Source organism: Nelusetta ayraudi, unplaced genomic scaffold (assembly GCF_046127955.1).
Source record: "Nelusetta ayraudi isolate G7.1 ecotype Tasmania unplaced genomic scaffold, CSIRO-AGI_Nayr_v1 ptg000034l, whole genome shotgun sequence".
Taxonomy (NCBI): Eukaryota; Metazoa; Chordata; class Actinopteri; order Tetraodontiformes; family Monacanthidae; genus Nelusetta; species Nelusetta ayraudi.
In genome coordinates, this window is record NW_027466084.1 from 354,935 (window position 1) to 368,017 (window position 13,083).

A 13,083-nucleotide genomic window follows, 5' to 3' on the forward strand; every position below is an offset into this window, starting at 1 on the left:
CAGTGTTTGACTCTGCCCATTGTGTTTGGAGGAGGAAACGTTAAGCTAGGCTGAAGGGAAGAGTGACAGCAAACCAGTAGCCCAACCTCACGTGAAACACGTCCAGACCAGGCAACTCTGGCCTCAGTCACATCCCCCATTCTTTCTTTGATGGAGACTTTTTCTTTCACCAGAGTTTTAAGGGCCCACAGCAACAACAAAAAAAATTAACGTGGCACGCTAAAATTTAACATTTCAAAAGTATCCGTCCAGCACAGAAGCTAACCGAAAGCGTACAGAATTTTAATTTTAATAGATCAGACAGATTTGCTTATATCAATCTAGCCATGAGTTGAAGATAAAGGCTTTCTGTTGGTGGGCACGCTGTACACAGAACACTTTGGATGGCAGAAGAAAACTTTGGTGCATCTTTCCTTTTTAGGCAATTTGGAAGTTACACAGTTTTCATTGTTATAATTATTTGGTGCAGTTTGTCATGGCAGGCAGCAGGCTGCAAACTCTGCAAATTGGTATATAAATTAAAATAGAAGCTTGAAAAGCTCAAGTGTCATTAGTAATAGAACCTTTTGCAGTTTTTAAACAGTGGTGGCAAAAGAAGTGCAGTTGAGTTTAGGAGCTTGTCAAGCTATGGGAGAGGATTACCATCGACAATACAACAGTGAATTAACTTTGGCGAATGGCAACAGATTCCAAGTGAGGGGACAACATTACCAGGAGGCCTAATATCCAGGTCACTAAAGCTAGCTAATAGCGAAGCACCATCACAATTGTGATAATTGAAGCAATGTAATAAGGTGAAAGTCTTCAATTATTAGCCATAATTCGACAAACAGGAGGCGTAATTTAAAAAAAAAAAATTCTGTGTGTATCACCTCTGTTGCTACCAAGTGGGGCCTTTAAAACTCCAGTGTAAATTTCAAAATGTCACCCGCATCCTCTGCTCCTCACGTCTCCCTCCGCATTCTCCGCCTCCTCTCCCTTCTCCTACTTTCTTTCAGCCACTTTGAGGCAGAAGCTTCTTCTCGAATCCCCTGTGCTTGTGTTTTTTCCTATCTTAGTTTTTTTTTTTTTTCCCCCTCTCTCCCCTTTGTTTTACTTTGGAGATGAATTCTAAACGCATGCATGGCAAATTTTAAAACGATGACAGCAACATGAAGGGAAGCCTCTTCGTTGTAGCAACAGACAAAAAGCCAAGGTTCTCGTCACTCAAGTTTTTCCTTTCTCTGCCAGTGTGTAAAATGCAAATTCGCGTCCCAAACGCGTCTCATTCTTTTGTCTTCTCATCCTATTGGCACGATTCCCCCGCTGACGTATAAATGTGATCACAGTGCACAGGAAAATACAGGCTGTTTTATCACACATATTCATGGTATTCATTGTATTTTCTCTCAGGCAGGCTGATGATCCCTTAAACCTTTAGGACCGTCTTTTCTTTAAACCCATCGTATTTGGTGGACAAATATTTTTTGCTTTGTGACCCTCGGAGAGAGTCAGAGATGGATTAAAGAAGGTGACAAAGACCAGGGGGGGAAAAAAAAGAAAAAAAAAGAGGCTTCCCTCCATTATCAAACGGGGTTGATTCTACGAAGACTGAGGCTGGATACAGTTTTATTGTCAATACGCTGAAGATAGAGAGAGAGGAGAAAAAAAAACTAAAGTAAAAGAATCCAGAAATGTATAAAATATATTTCAATGGAATGTTTATTATTTACCTTTTCTATTTTTGAAAGATGTAAAAAAAAAAAAAGAAAAGAAAAAACAAAAAGGGTGATACTGTAATAACTACACAGCATTTGTGAAAAAGAGACTTATAAAAAAAAAACCTGTTCTGTTATTAAAACTTATGAAGGTTTGACTGTGAATGCTAAATTACCTGAGCATCTCTTCTCCTTTAGATCCTACTGATAAGATGAATTTTAAAAAAAAAACAAAAAAAAACTGAGAAATAAAAAAAAAAAGACACCAAATCAATGAGCAAATGCAAAGTCAATTTAAAGCGAAAAGCTCAAAAATTAAAAGCTTATGCAGATATTCCCCTCATGTGTCCTGTGTCGTTTTTTTGTTTACAGTTCCGTCCCTGTGCCATTCCCGCAGCTTCCCCTAGTGGGCGCAAATGCAACTATTCTCTCTTAACACTGAGTGCATCATGTAACTTTGGTTTGAGGGGAAATGCATGTATTGAACGAGCTTTGTAACTGAATGACAAAAAATGAAACCCACGCGACGTCTCTCACAGAGCCAGCTTGTTGGGAGCACTTTATATTATCCCAGATCTTGTCATTGTTGCTGATGTGCCGCCAGCAGGAAGGCAGGTCTTTACATAGTCACAGCTTTTGCTTTGTAGCTGAACATCACACTTCATCGCTAACGGCGTTGTGATCGACACCGATGTCACACTTTAGCCACCGTTTACTTGATAATGAAAAAATATATACACACCATCGTCAGTGATTGTAATTCTCCCCCTAACAACCCTTTGTTTAAGATTATTTTATTTGTCTTTGTCATTTGGTCAGACTGTCGAAGAAGCTAGTCTGAACTGTTGTGTTGTTAAAAAAAAAAAAAAAAAAAAATGGACGAATTACATTAAGAAAGAAAAATATCTTTGGCTCGGGAACCGTGGTAGTTTGTACTTCCACCACTAGAGGTCCCCATTTGACTAGACGGCTAAAAGCCAAAGCTTTCACATCCCCTGTCTGCTGAGGAAGAGTGGGGGGGGGCAAGATAACCTTCCACTGAAAATCGCACACACTCTCACCAAATAAAGGGAGCCATCAAAGCACTTGTGTTAGCAAATTATAATTTTGATAATAAGATATTTGTCTTTTTGTATTTCTCACAGTGGGGTCTTACGGGCGAGTGAACGAGGTACACAGCTCATTTGCCTTCATCATATTTTATTAACATAATGAGATTTTGCCACTTTTCAGATCAGCTGCTGGTCTAAGGTCTTATGAACAGCTGGTGTCAAACACGCAACTGCTGTGAAAGAAACAAAGCTGTGATTATACAAGAACTGGCAGACCCAAGCACAGTCGCACAGAGTTAAGTGAGCAGTTAAAACTCGTTTAACACCTATTAGGCAGCTAACCGACGGAAAGCTGGCAGAGTTGGGCAGGGAGAGATGACAGAGTTGATAGAGGCTCGATCAAAAACAAGGTAGACGGGATACCAAAAGTGACAAAGAGCGTTTCTTGTTTGTCTCAGAGTCCCTCCTGAAGTGTGGGGGGAACAATGCGGAAAAGCGACAACTGGCAGCAGAGCCATTTTAAGGCCGGCCTGATTGCTAAGCAGCAGCAGCTGAGGAAACGAGTCCAGGTGAACCTGATGTCCCTGATTGCAGCCGCCAAGGTGACGGAGGAGGAGGAAGAGGAGAAAAGGCAGACTGTGACCGAAGCCAAATCAAGCCAAATAAGGTCTTTGTGTTTGCAGGGCCGTCTGTTTCTATGTGTAAACTCCGGGATCCCTGTTTGTGCGATCAATACGTTATGTCAGACCGAGGTCATTATCTCTGCTTTTGCTGACTCGGATGTGCAATCCATCACGTCTGCTGCTCCCATGTTTGGATAGGATTCACGGGCGATATTCCCCCAGACCAGTTGTTTAGACTCTTTAATGGCTGTGTTACAAGCGCGCACACACACTTCGAAATCAGGTGCACAGTCGGGGGGTGGTGGGGTCGGGGAAATTATATTTCTTCATTGAACTGTTAGGTATAATAGTTGTAAAATCTCCATGTTTTATTGTTCAGAGAGTCAGCGTGCAGGTGTTTATCAGAAGCAAGCTGTAAAACTGTTGCTGTTTCCTACCAACACTAATTTGACTCCAGAGTTTGACTCCTCTGTTATATTACAGAGGTGCAAATCCAGATTCATCACAGTGTCAAATGGAAATATTATGCCTCAACGCTATTAATCCTACTGGATGTTTTGCTTTACTGCAAAAAAAAACAAAACCATTCAAATGATTTTTTTTTTTTTTAATCAAATCTATTCCACTACGGGACATTTCTCAGTGGGGCATTTTATTAAAACGAATGAACAAATATTAGCTTCTCATAAATATTAGTGTTCAAATTGTTATCTTGGGTGACCTGACATACTGCAGAATGGGAAACAGGCTTGCGTCAATATCCCGAGCTGTAAGCCAATAAAACGCAGCAGTGTGGCCGCCGTCTCTTGGCATCTTTCGGTATTTTTTCAGCCTCACGGCCTCGACAAGACACGTTGCCAACTCCAGAGCGATTAATTCCGCCTCCCATTTCATCTATGACTTCTTTCCGCTCTGGGACGAGGAGGTTGACCTGTTACACACAGGCACACGTTGCATGACGGCTCCGAAGTCCAAATGAACGAGACTGGAACTGTGGACGAAGTCCGTGCGCTGACCCTGGCCCGGGCCATCCATCCGCACAAAGGAAGGCATGCACACACACACACACACACACACAGAGTCACACACACAAACACGGCCGTATGCCCTGGCACGTTACATAAACCCGTCTTTGATCGGTCAGCACTCAGGCTTTATAACGTCCCTGTGCGCTTCCCTGACCTGCGGGTAGTCTAACCCCCGATACGTGCATAACGTCCATAAGCTCTGCATCAGCACATCTGTATTGGGCCAACAACAACCAACATGTGTCAATCCATAATAACAATGACAACTGGGGACACAGAATTCATTTGAGTGATTTATTCCCAAATTTCTTTTTTCTTCATATAAAAATAAAAGTCCTCAAATATGTACAATCGACATTAAGAACAGGCACTTCAGACAACAGGGTGTGCAACAATTCACAATACACACAGTGAAAATACACACCGGATCATAATTTACAGTTTGACAAGCAGTTTAACAAAAAAAACATACACACACACACAAAAAATAACACACTTCAGTTTGGGACCATTACAATCCTAGTGAACAAGCTTCATGTTGTTCAACACGGATAATTAATGAATAACCATCTGTACCACTTTACATAACTCAGACTCCTGTTGTTTGCCAAAGAGGAACCAGGCGATCCTTGTTCAGGGGGCTGAGCCACAAAGAATCTGTTTGTTTTACGTCTTCGCTAAGCAGAAAAATGAAATTCAAGGGACTATACCTTACTCCTGTAAAGGTAAAAAAATAAAATAAAAATGATCACAAGTTTGCATAGTATCCTTGCCAGGCCGTGTATAAACACATTCCTCAGTCGACATGCAAAGGCACTTTGTGAAGAAAAAAACCTCATGGCACCTTGAGGACAAGCTTTTAGTTTTGGAAGACATTCAGCCAAAAACCCTTCAGTACCTTCCGCGACCTCACTCTGTTCCACCGACCTGCTAACCACTGCCCGGAGATATGAACGTTTGCAAAAGAAAAGAAAAAAAAAGAAAGTGAACTGTCCTCTTTCACCTGACATTTTAATCTCCTTGTCCCCTCGAAGTCTCGGCAACGAGCGGAACGTTTCCTGTTCGCCCTTCGAATTAAACGGCAAGCGTTAGCTCCCGTCTCCAGGGCATGAAAAGCTGCGCTGGTTGATTTCTAACCCTTCGCGGCTGACTGCTTATGCACTCGGCGAGCCGCCCCTGGTTTTTGCATTCTGCATGACAGTAACTGCATCCGGCCAACCATTCGGATCCAAGGACGGTGGCCTCGGTTGTTCAGAAACTCCAACAGGGACTTTCACACAAGCTTACGACCCAACCATAGAAGGAGAAAAAATGATTATTATCATCATTATCACAGTTATTATAAAATCTGGCTTCTAAACAGTCAAATACCAGTTTCCATCTGAAAACATTCCTTTTTTTCCAAACAGTTCACTCCCGTCCACTAATTTCCATTTCGGTTTCCATCCATTTCCATCCTTCTTTCCATCTAAGTAGCTTCTTTGATTGCCCTCAGGCTGCCACCCCACACTTCCCAGTGCAACTGCGCATGGAAAGCAAGGAGCGGCAAAGGCAAAAACATCCCTCGCTCTAACCAGGCTGTTGGGATTACTCCAAGACACAAGGGGGCGTTGTCTCTTTCTTTGGTCACTTTAGCTCCGGCGCTGGAATATTTTTTCGGTCCCGCGAAACTCTTTTTTTGTCCGTTGCATAAGGATAATAAAGTTTGGGTTTTTTTTTTTAAAAAAAGGCACTTTGAGGGTCACTTGGCCTTCGTCTCCGATCACTTGTGGACGCGGTAGCGGGCCATGTCCAGCGGCTCCTTGGAGGGGACGCACCAGTCGTCTGCCTCCAGGCTCAGCTTGTAGTGGCGCAGGGTGGACTTGTTGAACACCGGCAGCCTCTCCACCGAGTCTGTGGACAGGGCCTGCCGAGGGAGGGAGGGAGAGGGAGAGACTTTAGGGCTCGAGTCGTCAGGGCGTGAGACCACAGCGGACGATTGACAAAAAATAAGTTTGAAATACTGAAGTGTTACCTTCAGGTGGATGATGGCATCGGTCCCGCTTCCCTCCATGGAGTAGAGCTGCAAGTCTCCCTGGAAGTAGCGAGCGTAGAGCCGGGAGATGGGCAGCCCGTAGCCGAACCCTGCCTGCACGCCACAAACACACACGGTCAGCGTCCCCCCACGAGGTCTTGTTGTGTATTTTTTTGGTTTTGGTTTGGTTTATTGCAAGTGCACGCGTGCCACTTTACTCACCAGCGGGGCCCTGTGTTTGTCCGCGAAGGACGGTCTGGGAGCTGTGGAGTACAAGTAGCTGAAGAGGCGCTCGATCTTCCTCAAGGGGACGCCGCCGCCCCTGTCGCTCATCTGCAGAAGGAGGTTGAAGACGAGGCAAGAGTTCAGTTCAGGGTTTATTCAGACGAGGTTTCGATTATTCCAACAATCACAGATGTTAGCTACAGACAGGCTGTTTAAAGCCAGGATGAGGTCTGTAATGTCCAGCACTCAAAAAGAATGACACCTGATTCTCACTTTAGTATATCATATAGTTAAGATCAGTAGCTCTAACAAACTAGCATGTGCACTGGTCAGGCTGACAGGCTGGCAAGCACAAACACCGCTAATGAGTAGTTATGAAACAATGGCTCATAAGATTTAATCCTCTGCGAATGCGAGGCTCGGCGCCAGGAGCCGGAGATGTCGCCGAGCGGCGCTGGGTGATGATCTCTTTGGTGATAATGAGGGCTTATGAGGTTTATGTAACAACACTGCCCGGCGGGGCAGCGCTGGGTCGGGTCAGGTTAGCGGGAGCAGATACCGGGGTGAAAACACGTCACTTCAGAGGTCAGGTACAAACAAAGCACTTTTTGTGCCGGCCGTTTCTATTTTTAACATGGCCACCGCTGTGTTTGCATTCCCCGTTTAAGAATTCAGCACTTTGAACGCCTCTTGTTCTCTGCTGCTGCGCCTCGAGTCCGTCGGGGTGGTTTTCTTTTCAGTTTTCACACCCAGTTCGCTATTTATTCCTATTCACTTGCGACCTGGTGCCGCCGCCATTTCTTACCTTGATTGACAGGTCCTCCCCTCCCAGGGCGACCATGACTTTGATGGGCGGGAGGGTCCGGCTGGATTCGTGGGTCTCTATGGTCGCTCTCATGGCGTTCTGCGGATTGCGAAATGGGAGACTTTTGTCAGAAAATCCAAGACCGAGCCGCTTCGAGTCACGTTTGATTCGAACTGCTCCATGCAAACCTAGCCGGCACACCAAATTGCACAATAGCAGCAACGACGTAATAACAGTAAATGGTTTAAATGTATTTGAATGGATTAAATTGTAACTTTGGGATGGTAACACCGAACAGATGGTAGTTAAGATGTTTGACCCCTCAAGGACCATAATTACATAACATTTCCCAAGATCTGCTGGTCAATTGTTCCTTTTTACTTTGACATCCTTCCTGAGCCTGGCGCCTGTTCTCATTAAACTCTCGTCCTGGTTTATTACCTTGAAGAGCTCAAAGAGCATGTGGTAGAGGTGGGAAGGGATGTACGAGATGTAGATGGGCTCCCTGGCGTTGTTGGCTGCAGGGACAAGCGGGGGGGGGGAGGAGGAGAAATGGCAGTTAGCACTTCGGGTTAAGGGAAAAAAAACAAAAAACAGACGGTGGTTGACGATGAGCGCCGCCACTCACTGTTGGTCTCTCTCAGCTCCAGCTCGGGCGCTCCGAGGTAATACTGCTCGCACAGCATCTTGGCACACTCGTAGGCGTCTGGGGAGAGAGACAAAGAGAGAGGACCCAAGAAAATAAAGAGAGAGAGAAAAAAAAATTAGAACTGTATTCTTTGCCCTGTGCCATCCTGATAAAGGAGACCGTGGAGATAAGACGCACGATAATCACAGGGTCATCAGTATAAACAGTATGTGTTTTCGCGATAAGGCTGTTTAGTCACCCGCAGCTCTCCCTCTGTTCAAACACGCAAAAGGCGGCACAGGGGCTGGAGGTGAACCTGCGCGGCCACTAGGCTCTGCCCCACTTATCGAAGCCGCCGGTTTCGCCGGCCCCGGAGACACCGGCAATTAGACCTGAACTAGTTTCTGTTCAAATAATAGGCTGCAGGAGAAAATGAAATCGTGCAACCGCTTTGGAGAAATCGGAGCCTGCCGAAGTCCAATTCTGGAATAAATTGATTTATTTATTTTTTTATGTATGCAAATGCAAGAAAGGTCTTAAATCAGTAAAAAATATTGCTTGTATTGCATTTTTTTTTTTTTTAATAACTGTTGCCGTCACACATTGCCATCAGCCTATAAATAACCTCATGTTAATATATAAACTTTTCAATTTAGGTCACACTTTACAAACTAGGTTTCACTGGATGCCAAAACACACAACTCAGGGAGAAGCTAAAATAGCAATGGCAATGTTTTTTTTATATATATATTTTCAAATTTGCCGTCCTACAGTACGCTTCACACCGTAAAGCAACTGGACTTCACTGCCGTTTAGCCGTTCCAAATAAATGCCGCACAGACCAGGCGTCAGCTGGTCCAGAGCAAAGTCACCGAAAAACGACTTCATTTAGCGGAATCGACTCGTTCGTCTCCCACGCTCTCTTCTTCCTCTGCTTTGGTCTCACCTCGCGCCACCTCTGTCACGTCGCACACCGAGTCAATGCAGCCGATGGTGTTGGGGTGGGCGGGGTTTATGTTGCCGCTGAAGACGAGGGCTGCAAGAAAACACAGGTCGGGATCGGTTAGTGGGCCACCCGTAAAGCAACGACCCGCAATGGCATCACTGGGATTAGGATGGGATTATGATGTGAGCGTGGTTTTAAAGGTCCCTCATTACGCAAAATCTGCATCAAGCTTTTTCCAAACACCGCATGCCACATGTTGCATGTTTTACTGGCTACACTTGAAAAAAAGAGTGCGCTAAAATACACATTCCTGTCAATCAGCCCACTGTGATGTCACAAAGGGAATTGATATTCTTATTCTTTTCGCGCTTCATGTTGTTTTTGTCCTCCACGCACACGTGGGGGGTCCGAAAAAAGCATCCGTTTCAGTAGAAGAAAAAAAAGACTTGGTTGTAAACAGAGGGCTAAATATGCTGTTTCCTGGACATCAATAGAGCCAGCTTTGCTTCCCCAGTTACTACTGAAAAAACAGACTCCCTATTTCTGTGGTTTTTCAACACGTGGAACCAATTCTTCTCCTAATTGAGCCAATAGAAACCCAGGTTGCCCGGGCCGCTTTACTCACTGTGCTGGTTGATGAGCATGCGGATGGAGATGCGGCTGGTGTAGAAGCGATCCAGGAAGTACTGGATGTTGTGGTCGGTGAGGGCGTCCTGCTGGCCGAAGGCGTCTTTGTACTCGATCACCCCCTGGGCCATGGTGGGGACGACCTCGTTGTGGCGGTTCCTGATGTTCTCCAGGACCTCCACAAACCTGGGATGGATAGATGGATGGATGGATGGATGGATGGATGGATGGTAGGGTGGAGTAGAGTGAAAGGGTGAGGAGGGCAACAGGTGGGACACCAGGGGGTCCCATTGTGCTTTGCTTTTCACTGCAACACTCACGTTTCCAGCACTGTGTGGTCATCGGGTCTCTTATCCAGGAACTCCAGGAGTTCCATCAGGCTCTGTGTGTACCTGGGAAAACACAGAGTATCACCATCAATCCAGCGCATAAAGACACTGTATAGTACACAATAGAGTCTCTGGTCGGCAGTGTTGTTGGGATTACTCCATAAAAGTAATCCAACTACTGATTACAGATTACTTTTTTTAAAAAAAAAGTAATCTAATTACTTCTTTAACTACTTTGTTTCATAAGTAATCAATTACTATTTACTTTAGTTAAAAAAAAAGATAAAGTAAGAGTTGAGAACGTCTTGTTTCCTGCAAATAACGTACAACAAGCCACAATTTTCTTTGGTTCAGATGAAATTAACTCAAAACAATGTTTGTATTTCCAGCTACAAACCCAATCACTGTTTTTTCCTTTTGCTGCTGCCATGCTTGTTTTGGTGCGTCATCACATTTCAATGACTGCATGCACGGCGGCATCACCAATCTGCAACATTGTTGTCTTCGGTTGTTTTTGTAAATTTCATTTTTTTGCATAATAACACATTTTTAAGCTTGCAAAATATTTCAGAAAAGTAATGTAATCGTTACTTGATAAAGTAATTATGACATAATTACCAGTTTTGCCACAGTACTAAAAGAGTACTTTAATTACAGTAGTGGATTACTTAGTAATAGATTACTTTGCATTTTCTGGAAATTACAAGTTCCATCTTCAAGATTGACTTTTTGTGGCCGACTGGGATTAAAGTGGTGCACGAGAGCGGCCCGAGTCTCAGCTGTTCGGGCTGGCGGGCAAGAAAAACAGCGCGCCGGGGATGGGAGTGTCTCCGAGGGTAAACAAGGGCATCCATCACGGGTCAGAATGTCTTAATGTGTACGTGCTGGTGTCTCCGGTCACGAGCAGCTGCATGCTAATCAATTAGCCCGCTCTTATTGGAGACTGGGAGTCGCTTGTTTGTGTGTTTACATGCTCTATAGAATACCAGTGAGGGAGGGGGACAGGAGACACTGCTATTCACGTGGAAGCCAGCCTACAGTTTACCCTCCCCTTCACTTCATCTGGTGACTTGCATTCAAACTTGGCCTCGAGCTGGAAAACAACGTCTCGGGGTCTCCGTTATGAACGGCAACTCGGCTGGATGAAAACAAACAGGCCAAATCTCATTCGAAATTTGTCCGTCCCGCTGTCCCCCTCTGTGAGCTGAACCGGGGAGCGTTTTGTTCCAACTCTCCACGGGGTCTGATGCTGAAAGGCTGTTTTCCACTTTTGCCCACTGGCCCCATTTCCCGAAACGTGATGTGCCGTTGGGTTGCAACAACAAGTCCACAGGAGAAGAAAGGAGGGGAAGTAGGGAAGGAACTGGGACAAAGTTCAGCCAGCCCGACTCCTCCTCCTCCTCCCCCTCCTCCTTCTTCTCCTCCTCCTGCTCCTGCTGCTGCTCTGGTCTGCGCACTGTAATATAATCACTGATTATATCTGGGCCCCACATTGCAGTGTTGACCTGCTATTCTTAGGAGCTAGATTATCCGTATTTACCGCCCTGAAATAGGGAACCACTCGATGACGAGTGTGAAGCAAAATTGGAGAAATTAATATTCAGGATGGTAGTTCATTTTGTGTTTGGTTAAAAGCTAATATGAACAGTAAACACTGTGTCTGCACAAGTGAGTCGGTCAGTAAACAAGACAATAAATCAAAGGAATCGATTAGGTGTGTCACTGAGGCACGCTGTGGATTCTCACCAGCTCTGGACCAGCTGGACAGAGGGCGTTTCCAGCAGTCTGTCTGGCAGCAGGTTGATCTCCTTCATGGTGTTGGACAGACGGACGGGAAGCTCCTGACGCAGGAAGACAAACGACGTGCGTTCGCAGGCGTTGATTGAACCTGGATCAGCCGGGAGTGGAGCGGAAGGTGTTAGTCTGACCCAAGGCAGAAAAGTGAAATTATGTTGAATTGCGACTTCAATTAAGGACGTAGTGGGACTTCGTGCCTTGTTCGTTCCTTCTTTATTACCAAGTAATGATCAAATCTTCCCAGCAGTAAACTAAGTCCACCCCGAAAATCAAACTGCCATGTTATGTGTCAAAAAAAGATATAAAATATGACTTATAACAGTGAGACCATTTGAAATTGCACAAGGATTGTCTAAAAGCTGTCGAAACATAAGGCAAAGCAAATAATGGCCCCATTTGGTTTGGCTGACGTGCTACCTTTCAAGGAAAAATCACAAAGTGTAAGAACCAAATTCACTTTGTTTACCACAGGGGGGGGGGGGGGGGGCTTTAATGTGATCTTTCACACAGGCGTCGGAAATAAGAAGCGATCGTGCAAACATAATGGGTAATCTGATTGTTCTTTGTTTTGTACAGTTTTTTGGGGGGCGGAGTCGGGGGTCTTAGAATACTGATTGCAACAACTGCAGCACCAACAGTCATCAAAACAAGTGCAGGAAGGTCTCTAATTAAAAAAAAAAAAAAAAAAAAAAAAAAGCATCGTTGGATGCATGAACATGATCAGCTGAAGCGTCGACAAATTCTAATTTTTCTTTCAAACAATGACCTGAAGAGAAGCCCAGTTAGGAAAACAAAACAACAAAACAAAAAAAAACAGCTGACTGTCGCATCCCTGACTGCTGTGACCTGCACTTAAAGGGAAGTCAAAAACTGCATTGAAAAAAGAAATCCCAAATAAATATAAACAAAAATTCAAAAAAATAAAAGACGCAACACTTTCTGGCTGTGAGTGGTTGATCTGTTGAGCAGCCTGTAAACACAACTGACACTCACCGAAGTCCAGGAACTGCTTCATAGACAGCGGGGAAGGCGAGAACTTGGAGAAGTGCTCGACGTGTTTGGGGACGTTGGCCAGCGCCGCGGCCTTCATGAGGGAGCGGACGAAGTGCATCTTGCTGCTCATCTCTGCGGGGCCAGTCTCTCTCTCTCTCTCTCTCTCTCTCTCTCCCAGCCGGGATGATGCGGAGGAACGGAGGCGTTAAAATCCCTGCTGGCGACGCTGCGCGGCTCTGTTGTCGGATGCTGCAGTTTACGATCTGCAGCTGCAGGCTTGAAGCGCTTTCTTAACGCCAGGCGCTCAGCCAATCCGAGA

General features: G+C 45.0%; 1 protein-coding gene across 1 annotated transcript; it reads right to left on the minus strand.

The window, feature by feature from the left end:
- Window positions 1–5,257: 5,257 nt before the first annotated feature.
- LOC142892220 (pyruvate dehydrogenase (acetyl-transferring) kinase isozyme 2, mitochondrial-like) lies at window positions 5,258–13,022 on the minus strand. The gene is made up of 11 exons (XM_076032216.1): window positions 12,765–13,022; window positions 11,721–11,862; window positions 9,966–10,037; window positions 9,644–9,831; window positions 9,019–9,108; window positions 8,073–8,150; window positions 7,886–7,962; window positions 7,445–7,543; window positions 6,637–6,747; window positions 6,415–6,528; window positions 5,258–6,306 (listed from the first exon to the last, which is right to left on the minus strand). The coding sequence occupies exons 1-11, from the start codon at window positions 12,892–12,894 to the stop codon at window positions 6,163–6,165; spliced, it is 1,245 nt and encodes a 414-aa protein (XP_075888331.1). The 5' UTR covers window positions 12,895–13,022; the 3' UTR covers window positions 5,258–6,162.
- Window positions 13,023–13,083: the final 61 nt, after the last annotated feature.